Source organism: Magallana gigas, chromosome 1 (genome assembly GCF_963853765.1).
Source record: "Magallana gigas chromosome 1, xbMagGiga1.1, whole genome shotgun sequence".
NCBI classification, from domain to species: Eukaryota; Metazoa; Mollusca; class Bivalvia; order Ostreida; family Ostreidae; genus Magallana; species Magallana gigas.
Window position 1 is genome coordinate 65,731,420 of NC_088853.1, and position 10,987 is coordinate 65,742,406.

Consider the following 10,987-nt stretch of genomic DNA (forward strand, 5'->3'; position numbering starts at 1 on the left):
CATTGCAACGATTAATAACTTCATTAATTAATCTACAACAGTCCAATCCACACTTTGCAAAAGATGTTTCCCTTTGCGGGGTCAACCCAAAGGTCAAAAGGGAAAACCCAACTTTTTCCTTTATGCAACCAAGTATTTAGGCGTCCTGTGATGAAATCTTTTGGAATTTGGTCTATTCCTTCAATATGTTTGTTGCCCAAACTTGGGGCAATCAAAATACAGAACCGAAACGGATGACAAAGTTATAAACCTTTAAACTACAAGGCTACTGTGAGAAATCAATGTGTTTTCCCCCAAAGATGGCGACCAAGGGACTTAACTTTTATAAAGTGTGGATTTGTCTATGTATCATGAGTAAACAAATCTGTATTTACCCCAATATTATAAAAAATAGTATATTAAAAATGGATAAGTTTGTTAATTGCCATTTACATTTTGCTCTGTTGATTATTAAAACTGTCATTTTGTTTTTTGTTCATAATTTAAACATCCATGTTTGTTGTTAATCATTTTTGGCGGGCAGACCAGTTTAAATACCAGTGCCATATGGCTCAGTTGGTAGATCACCTGACTAGAGATTCAGGGGGCCTGTGTTTGAATCCCGGTCTGGTCAGTCATTATTTCTCCCATCCCGTTACACATTTATACATTCAAGTACATCCCTGATTATTCAACGACAGATTCCAGAAACATATAGATGTAAAAGCATTCAAAGGATTTATTATTTTGCAATACATCATTTATAACATTACACATAACAAGTAACTGCAGAAATAATACCATGTTTTTTCGATTGCAGAAGATTTTTCAAGCATACGTGATATATATAGATGACAGTGTTACACATTTCTCCCTAAATTAAACCATATACATTTACAAGCTGATATACCCTACTTGTATTTTGAGAATGAATTTTAAAACAGTAGGATTTTGTAAAAGCTATTATGTGCCCTTGGCATATACATATACAGTAAGCATATACACCAAAGCTTCTAATTAATCACAAATGATATTGCACTTTTAATTCATAAAAAATAAATTCTTCTCATATAAATAACTAAAACAAAAATGATTAATAATATGATAAAACAAAAACATAACAAAACAATTTTTTAAAAGATAAGTGCTAATATTATGTAATAATCAAAGTACTCATAGTACTGAAAAGCGCTAACCCAGCTTCTGTTTGTAAAAGATATACATGTATGTATATAACATTTTAGTTTCTGTATACGCGATATATTTCCTCATCACTGCGTGGCAGCCCCTGCAATGATGTATGTAAGCCCTGTACATCAAATTCACAGTAGCCCGTACTAGCCCGTGCAGCTCCTGAAACTGGTTCCCTAACCAGTTTAAATGATGTAAACTTCTGTTCATAGGGGGCGGTTATTCCTTGCACCGGAAGTAGAAGTCTAACGACAATAAAGCGCTGAGCTATGCTTAGCGCTTTAAAAAGCAAAAAAAAAAATGAAAAAAAAAAAATTGAAAGAATGTTGGAAAGTAAAGACCTTTGTTTCCAATCCTAGAGTAAATGTCAACTCCACATTTGGAAAAGACACATACAGTATAATACAATTCTGTTAGTTCCACTTAAAACTAAAAAGCAGCATGAAGCAATATTGCTTTACATGAAACAAGACCACTTAATAAACCACTGGTACATGTAACAACATGAGTTATACAACAATCTTCTTGCATTTTTCTCTCATTAATTTTCGATGTCAAAAGTGATGGGGTTTTGAGGTATCATGATGTCATTTCCTGTAGACTGGGCATGCTCACTAGCTGTTTCCTGGAGACTCTAAATGACGTCTGCAGACAGGACAGGTAGCAGACTGTAAAAGGGTCAAAGGTCACCAACACACCACAAAACGTTATATACATGTACAAAATTTAATTTTAGCATACATATGCTTTTATGATGTAAAAACATTCTGCATGACAATCTCTTTTTATGATTAAATGTCATTGAGAGTACAAAGTGTAATGTTTTCTGCACAATCTGTAGTAAATTGAAGTATAAGGAGAAAATTCATTAGCTAACCAATTAAAAATAATAATTGGTTTTGTACATTTAACTCTTTTTTAAAAGAACACTTTGTGGTTGATTTAGCATAAACTGTGCCAACCCGAATTAAACTCCTTAAATTGGGTTCCCTCTTATTTCGGAATAATACCTGTAATATCTAATTGTTTAGATTGATACAGTACTTAACCAGTACAACAACAAAAATCCTTGTATTTTTTTAAAAAATAGTTCTACTTTAGTATGTAGATAAATTTTAAGGTAACTATAGGATAAAATGGTTTTGTCAAAACATAGATTAAGGTTGTTTTGTGTACCTACTGTACTTCTTACCTTGGCCAGCCAAGCTTGGATGCAGTGGAGATGAAACAAATGGTTACACGGAAGATGGGAACTGGTATCCATGACAACAAATGAGGACAGACATATAGAGCAGGGGGCAAGGTCATCTGTAATATGAAGGTCACTAATAAATAACGTAATACATAAAATAGTGAACAATTTTTTCTGAGAGTTATGAATAGAAAAAAATTGGTATCATATAGCTTTTTTATACATTTTATGTGTTATTACACATTGTTATACTTTCATGTTAAATACTGAAATCTGATTGGTTAAGACGCAGTTAATAATATTTTCTATTACCCTCAGCGTTAGCAACGCACTTAGCAACGGGTAACATTAAAAAATGTTACATGCGCGAAAATTATGCGCGTACGGTTCGCTGTAGAATTCACGTTATTCCTATATAAAAGCAGTAAAATTTTTAAAAAAAATCAAGACATTCAGTATAACAAAATTAATAGTGCCTGTTTGGGAGGATAACAGTTGAAATTGACACCCCTCGGAAACCATTATTAACCTCCACTTCGCGTCGGTTGACAATGGTTTTCTCGGGGTGTCAATTTCAACTGTTACCCTCCCAAACAGGCACTATTTATATAATTGTATACACACTATAGTCTGTCCCAAGATATTTTTGCCACATATTTTCTTAAATTATTTGATATTTATAAATACCCCTTGATTCACATGATGTTCACTCAATAGTATGAAAAAATCCCTAGATTTCCCTTTTGAGATGCCCCCTCTAGCTTGTCATGTTTCAATACACGGCTAAAAATAGAAAGTCTAAGGGGATTTTGCACAATCTAATTAAAATTAGATCTTTGATCTGCTCCTACACAAAGTGATCTATTAGGAGCGGATCAAAGATCTAATTTTAATTAGATTGGGATTTTGCATTACATCAGCCATAATTAAGCCCGAATGATAACCTTGGAAAATTGTGGGAGGTATTCCAAGTGACTTCCGAATGGAAAAAAGATGTCAACATTACCCAATTTAAATCTCCATAGGAAATCTGTTTTCGCTCCGGTGAATTTCAATGAGGGAAAAATGATTATGTATTAATGAAGTTATCTTGGAAAATTTCCCTTTCATTGATTTCAATTGCACTTCTTTCACAGGTATGTGTATTTTTATTAAAAATTGTCCAAATGTGCAGCATAAATATCTTGGGACGGACTATAGTATCAAAATGCATGATACATACAAATTAAAATATGAGGAACTTATATAATTTCACATATTCATTTCCAAATTTTTCAATACATTTTTTCATCTAAATGGGCATCTTAACAATAAAATTACACTACATGTATAAAATCCCCATATACAAGTTTCTTATACTGTGAATTCCTAATTAAACGCAAAGAAATTAATATATAGCATAAAATGGCAAGAAGCATCTCTCGCAGACTTTAAAACCTCGCAATTATTTTCTGATAGTCGATAACTATAGAAAATATGGATAAATGTTCTGCGTTTGCGATTTTATATTCTTGCGATTTGATACAAAACAGCGGGATCGCAGAATTAAGTACTCGCGTAATATAAGAAATTTACAGTATCCTAATTAACTAACAATTATATAATAAATATTACTGTAAAGTTAACGTACTATATTTGGCTGTGTATTCTATTTAGCGCTATTAGTGGGATGCGTCTACCGCTAAATCAAGTTCATCGCTAAATGCCATGCATATATGTATAGGAATAGGCACATTCAGGATTAAACTAAATCCAATCCACACCAACTTGTTCAAAAACTATTTTTTGCCAAATATCGTAGACGCCAAATATATAATGTTATACGTAAACTTTACAGTACTGTATAACCATTAAAAAAAATAACACCTCTACATGAAAAAAAAATAACACCTGCACACTAAATAACATTACAGATACAGTTGAATTCGATATCTCGAACTCTGATATATCGAATACAATGAATATTGCGAAGTGATCTGTAAGTCCCAACCCCCTTTTTTCAAAGTATTTTACTCTCAATATCTCGAATACTTGAATATCTCAAAGTTTTCAAACAGTCCCATCTAGTTTGAGATAAAGTTTGACTATAGATTTGATGTGTATAAATAGAAGCTACCGATTTGCTGGTCCGTGACCTGGTTGGAAGGAAGACTCTCAATGGTCGATACTGAGGCGGGAGGCGGAGCCTGTTCCTCCCCACCCCCAAGATTTATCTCTTGTAGCTGGGCGATCATTGTCTGCGGGAAAAAAAATACATCATCCTGTACAAACCATATTTCATAAAATACTGAAAACAGTTAATACGTGTTTCTCATTTACTAAGCCCCCTTGGAGCAGACATAATATAGTATGTACAAGGTAAGTTTTTGCCTCATGTTTTTTTATTTTCGTGCCTCTCTACACTTGCAAACTTTTTCGTCGCATCTTGAATTTGCCCAGACAATATTACTCATATTAAGGTTTGTTACTGGAAATATATTGGGTTGATCAATTTCATATGAGAGACAGTAAGGCATCAATTGAGGATAGTCGTTATCTTTCATCAAAATTAAAACCTCAGGATTTGCTGCAGTGAAACTTTTGATTAAAAATCTTATACAAAGCTAGTTCTATAAAAAGAAATGGCTGATCTAATAAACCCCCTCCTCTAGATGACTGCCCTATCACTAATACCTCAAACATGGCCTCCAGCTGATGCGAGTCCAGTGGAGGCAGTAGGCTGATCTGATAAACCCCCTCCTCAATGTCATCATCCTCTGGTTCAGAGATCACAGAGCCAACAGGGATTCTGTAGATTGAGATATTCAATTAGTTGGGAAAAAGGGGGATTCACTGATAAGCAGATAGATGTAAATTAAAAAAAAAGAATTAAAATTGCAAGAAAGATTGCTTTTATTTTTGCATGGAATTAAAAATGTCCAAGCGGCTCATAAGGGCAGGAGTGCTAAAAGAAATTAATTTGTTATCTAAAATTATGTAGGAAGTCAGGCCTTCATTCATTTACGGTATTTTGTTTTAATTATAGGAAGAGTGCAAATAAGTTTTAGAACTTGTTCTACTAAATTGTGTAAAATATGCAATGAAATCAGAAATATTTCAATGCAATGTATTTAAGCCCTTACACTAACCTTTCAGGACTAGAGTTATCTTCCCTTCCAGAGCTCTCCAGTCTGTCAGCTGTCTGCCAATCAAGGTCAAGGACATTGTCATGGTGACCTTGACCTGAGCCAACACAGTGCCCGCAATCACACTCAAACTCGTCGTCAGCCTGACAGCTGTCTGAGCTCAGACTCGAAAATAGGTCAGGGACCGTCTCAGAGGAGTCATCACTGGAAATCTAAAAATAGAAAACAAATGAATCTGTTGAGTTTCAGGGACCATGTTAAAATCATTATTACTCATTAGACAAAGTATTTAGTAATTTAGTATGAATCCATTAGATTTTAATGAATGTAGTAAAGATGAATCTTATATATATAGTCAGCAGTCATAAGTTCCTGCATGTATTTTGATGAATTATTTTTTACAAAATCCAATTACTGATTTTTTGTTTCATATTTACAAACAATAAATATACCATACTTAGCATATTTGTATGATTTAAGGAAGAAAATTTTTTCAACAAATTAGACTATATTTCATTCATCTAGTTCTTTCTGTATTTAATAAATGTTTTTCTGCAAGAAATTAAACAGAGAAATGCCGCTTCTACAGTATTATAATACATGAATACACAACCAAATGTTAAGCATTAACAGTATTTAAGAGGACTGGATAATTAAAGCCATTTCAAGGCTATATTAATCTTCTTAAGATGAAGAACTCAGTCAAATCATAGCTGAAAATCTAAAGATCGGGTGGTTAATTTTGTCGACCATCCAGCCTCCTTAAAACTCTTTTGGTTTTAATATTTATACAAACCTCATCTTCTGCCTTATTAAGTTCATGTTCAATGAAGCTGATATTCTCTTCTTGCTCCGCGAGGCAGTTAACGGCAGCCTCTAAATCAGGGTCATTGTCAGAACACGCGGCGAGTCCACTGTCCAACCCAGCACCGCCCTCCACAAACTGATACCACACATCACTGTCACTGCCGCATGATTTACCACTTTTGTCCTGTAAACATGGAAAAAATATCATGGATTCTCTTTTATAATACTGAATATAGGGTTATTTTTTGCCCCGTGTAATTTTCCACCTTCAATTTGCAAACAGTTTCGTCCCATCTTAAATTTGCCAATGTATGCAGACACAGTTATGTTTAAAGGGAGATAATTTGAGGCACTGTCTGGAATATGCCCAGTCTTAAATTTGCCTGCTGGCAACAAGGGCGAAAAGGGTGAAAATAAAACTGGGACAAATATTTTCCTGTATACAGTAGAATAGGAGGAGGTTCACAAATAGGCTAAAATCCATACTCTTTAGTTAAAAAACCAACGCACTACCAACTGAGCTAGAAGGTTAACCCACTTGCTAGGGTTAGTAGGAGTATGGAAGTACTGAACCTATATTACACACACTAATCCACCAGTTTAGATCAAATTTGTTAAATATCTTATATGTTACTGCACACTTTGTTTGAAAATAATTAAATTTTACAATTAAATCTCAATCAATTAAGCTTATCGGTTTTAGCATTTACAAACACACCTTATTTTCTTCATCAAGATGATCAAGATTCAAATGTTCCAGGAAGTTGTATTTCCCCACATCCTCCGCTAGGCGATTCACTGCCGCCTCAATGTCCTCATCCTCGTCGGAAAGGACAACGCCCTCCACACAATGCCACATATCATTGCCACCACGATTTTCATGACAAGATTCCTCATGATTACCCTCAACACTTGGCTCCCTTGAGGAGCAAACAGCGCCCTCCACACAATCATGCCATATATCATTGTCGCCATGATTTATATCACTAGATTCATCACGATTGTCCGTGACACATGAGCATGATTCATCAAGATGGTCACATGATCCCTGGTTGCTGTTCCTTATACCTCCCTGCTGTACAGAGCAACCTCCACAAAAACCCATCCTCTTATCTTGTTCTGAATATTTCAAATCCATGACTGCAGTTTGTGAATGACTCTCAGAATCTTTCTGACAACACAGTACATTTTTCACAGCTGGAAGAGAAGAGCTAGCCTTGTCTTTATTGGCTGATGGGCATGGCAAAGGGGTCTGTTTACTCAGGTTGTCATGACAACGAGGAGGTAATTGTTGGGTCTGAGGTCGTGGGATTTCTGGGAGATCGTACCGTTCACTACTGCTGTCCGAGTCACTCAGCTCATTCCGTAAGTCCCTGGTCTGTGGAGCACGCTCAGTGACACAATTCGTTCCTGAAAGAATTCAGATCCTAATCATGAAAATCGACGGTACCATCTTAATATGATTATATGTATGATATGACAAAATATTTAAAAAGAGGTTATAATGAAGTCTTACAACATGCAAAGTATTGAAAGAATATTTTTACAGAGTGAATTACACCAACATTTTCAACTTTTTTTTCATTTCGAATATGTCTGCTGATGAATACTGCAAATATAAATTAAAATCCAAACCTCTAACCTGAGCAGAGGATCAAAGAGACAATATCAGAATATGTTTCCAATCATTAAATAATTTACTATTTCTGTTTTGGATGGAATTAATAACAAAAAAACACAAAATCGCAACCTCCCAGGTCCCTTAGATTTTAAGAGCAAATTAAAGAGAGAAGGACAGAGAGACAGAGAGAATTGTGATGCCGTTGTGCCACAATAAAAATATTTTCAACTGGGAGATGGCGGTCTAAGTTATGAAACTTGTGCCCAATCCCAATTGTATTTTTGTACAATAAAAATATTTTCAAATCACAATGGTTGTGGCATACAACTGATTTTAAAATATTTTTATTGTATAAAAATACAATTGGGATTGGGCACAAGGTTCATAATGTGGTAGATCGGGATTTTGTTTCTATTTATTATTATTAGTATTCCGATCCCGGTGTGATTTATTCTATTACTTTGGTAACGCCCACTTTATACGATAGCCAATAACGTTATTGACAGTTGTCTATTGTTCTGTCCCATATATAAAGCCGTGTAAGTCCTTATTTGACGAAGGAGACGGCTGGTTTCGCTAGCTACTTTTCTCCTGAAGCAGAGAGGGGGAAGGAGACGGCTGGTTTCGCTAGCTACTTTTCTCCTGAAGCAGAGAGGGGGAGGGAGACAGCTGGTTTCGCTAGCTACTTTTCTCCTGAATCCCGGCCCGTCTCGTCTGTCTATTTAAGGTCCCTGTTAAAGTTAGGTTTTAGGGTTGGGGGATTTTAAGTATTTGCTATTGCCTTGTGTTCTTATTTTGTTATAATAAATTTATAAAGGGTTGTTAATCTTGGTTTTCATTTACTTTGAGTTTGGTTTATTATATCTGGTTTATCTATAGTGAGAGTAAAGTCGTTTTCATACCTTATTTATAATTTAGTAAAGTTTAGTAATGTAGAGGTCAAATTCAGTCACAAAACAAAAATAAACACAACGCGAAGTACTGATAAAAACCTATACGGCACTGACCTGCTACAATAACTTAGAACGCCTTCTCCCAGTTTTCTCTCGTCTACAATTAAACTAATGATCTTGATGGGGTTTATAAGTGTAAAATAATAATTTGCTTTATCATTTATAGCGGTATATCACTGGTAAAGGAATGAAGCAAGCAGCCTAAACAGATGGCATTATACCAATAGTGTGTACAGTACATTGGAAATAAATGTATGAAAAAGCCTAGTTAGCCTACTTAAATTGCATTTAACTCTAGTGTAATGTGGAATCATTTTTATTTGTGGAGGTCAATGTTCGTGGATAGCCAAAATTTTCCTGGTGCATGGGGACATTATTTCGTTGGTAGCAAGTTTGGGATAATTTTGATAAATATTAAACAAATGCTTGTTAATTGGGGATGTAATTTTGTGGGCAAGGGTTACCCACGAAAGGCACGAACATTGGTCCCCACCACGAACAATGATGATTCCACAGTATTCAATACCTATGTCCCTGGGCTCTGAATGACAGCGTAGTCTGTTTAATAGACTGGATCTCAGTCGGTCCGACAAGAACGGAATGGCATAGTGTAGCCCCGACATAAAGTCACATGTCTGACTGGTACCCTGAACTTGACTGGCTCCCGGCCCTGATTTATCCTGGTTTACTGCAGTCTCTCCTGATTTTCGATTTGGCTTCTGGTTCTTTGGGTCCCTACGATTTTTTTGTAAGCTGGAATATCGCAGACTATTTTCTCGAGAATTGTTACCATATTTAGAATTGCACAGACCATTTAAAAGGGAAGATAACTCTGGATGCTCTGCTTGAGTTCCCTCCCCTTCCTCTTCCTCATCTTCTCCATGCTCCTTGTCATACTCACAAGCTTCGGAGGAAGAGCAAGGAATTGTGGGAGTTTTCTTGGATTTCCCTTTTGAATATTTTGATCCACTCCAGGACTTTCTCCTGAGCCCTTCCCTTGTGTGGCTGCTTTTACAATGACATTCACCAGAATCTGAATCACAAGCAGGCGTCTGAACTCTATTAATTTCACTTTTCTTTATTTTTCCGGAAAATGGTGGATGTGTTTTACCATCCTCATCACCCTCTTCTCTTGTGTTATCCTCCATTGCTCATTAAACTTGACGCCTGGAACATCTGACGTTCTATCTGAGATCATTGCCATTAGCTGTAATGACATGTTTAGATGTAAATCACATTCAATGAGCTTTAACTCCGCAGTAGACATTACGTTTCTATAGAACAAATTCGGAAAAGAAAAAAAAAATTTCCTTCTGTAGCACAGCCTTGATTGGTTAAATTTTAGGATGGAAAATTCCCTATTTTTTCTTATTCAAAATCAATTTGCCTGATGATAATAAATGGTTCTATCATTGAAAAAACAGGGTGATAAAATCAATACTTACTTGGATGTTCAGAAACTGTTGACATTTTTCCCTGTCATTCCGAGCCCGATTAAAAAAATGGATGCTAGCATTTGACCTCATGGGCTGGAATGATTTTCATTGAAATTAATCTAAACGACACAAAACCATTTATTTTCTTTGTTTTTATTATCTATAATTTTCATTATTTTTTAAATATATATATTTTCATTTTTTTTTTTTTTTGTTTTTTGTTTTGTTGGGGTTTTTTTGTTTGTTTTGTTTTGATTGTTTGTTTGTTTGTTTGTTTTGTTTTTTTTTTTTGGGGGGGGGGGGTGGTGACCAAATACATGTATATGGAGGATGGAGGAACTGTGAAACAGCTTATTTCAAATTACATAATCGGAAATTTAAGATATCTCAGCGCTTATGAGCGCTTATATATATATAATTACTATACGCTATACATCTATACATTTCAGATTTATCTTAAAATTTGCCTTTTAACCAGAGTCACATTTTTCGCAGAGCTATAGGGATATGTACATGTACATTGACCTCCCGCCCCCTCATCCACCATTTTTTTACCTGTTTTCTTTTCTTTTTTATCTCCTTTTCTCTTTCTTGTTTATTGGTGTGGAACCGATGATTAATTTCTTTCTTTTTCTTTTTTGAAGTGTAGATCATTTGACAATAAATGGAACATCAGCCGAAAT

General features: G+C 35.1%; 1 protein-coding gene across 1 annotated transcript; it reads right to left on the minus strand.

Moving 5' to 3' along the window:
* Positions 1-1,754: 1,754 nt before the first annotated feature.
* LOC105344784 (uncharacterized) lies at positions 1,755-10,387 on the minus strand. Its single transcript, XM_011452657.4, has 9 exons — positions 10,314-10,387; positions 9,395-10,075; positions 7,013-7,704; positions 6,284-6,478; positions 5,491-5,699; positions 5,036-5,150; positions 4,479-4,599; positions 2,363-2,478; positions 1,755-1,838 (listed from the first exon to the last, which is right to left on the minus strand). Exons 2-9 carry the CDS (start codon positions 10,014-10,016, stop codon positions 1,785-1,787), a joined length of 2,124 nt encoding a protein of 707 aa, XP_011450959.3. The 5' UTR covers positions 10,017-10,075; positions 10,314-10,387; the 3' UTR covers positions 1,755-1,784.
* Positions 10,388-10,987: the final 600 nt, after the last annotated feature.

Bases quoted from the DNA above. Each gene is read 5' to 3' on its own strand.
- LOC105344784 (XM_011452657.4), bottom strand. From the start codon at position 10,016: ATGGAGGATAACACAAGAGAAGAGGGTGATGAGGATGGTAAAACACAT. The intron at 6,479-7,012 runs GTGTGTTTGTAA...CCATGTTTACAG, and splicing joins ATCTTGATGAAGAAAATAAG to GACAAAAGTGGTAAATCATG. The intron at 5,151-5,490 runs GTTAGTGTAAGG...CTCAATCTACAG, and splicing joins GATAACTCTAGTCCTGAAAG to AATCCCTGTTGGCTCTGTGA.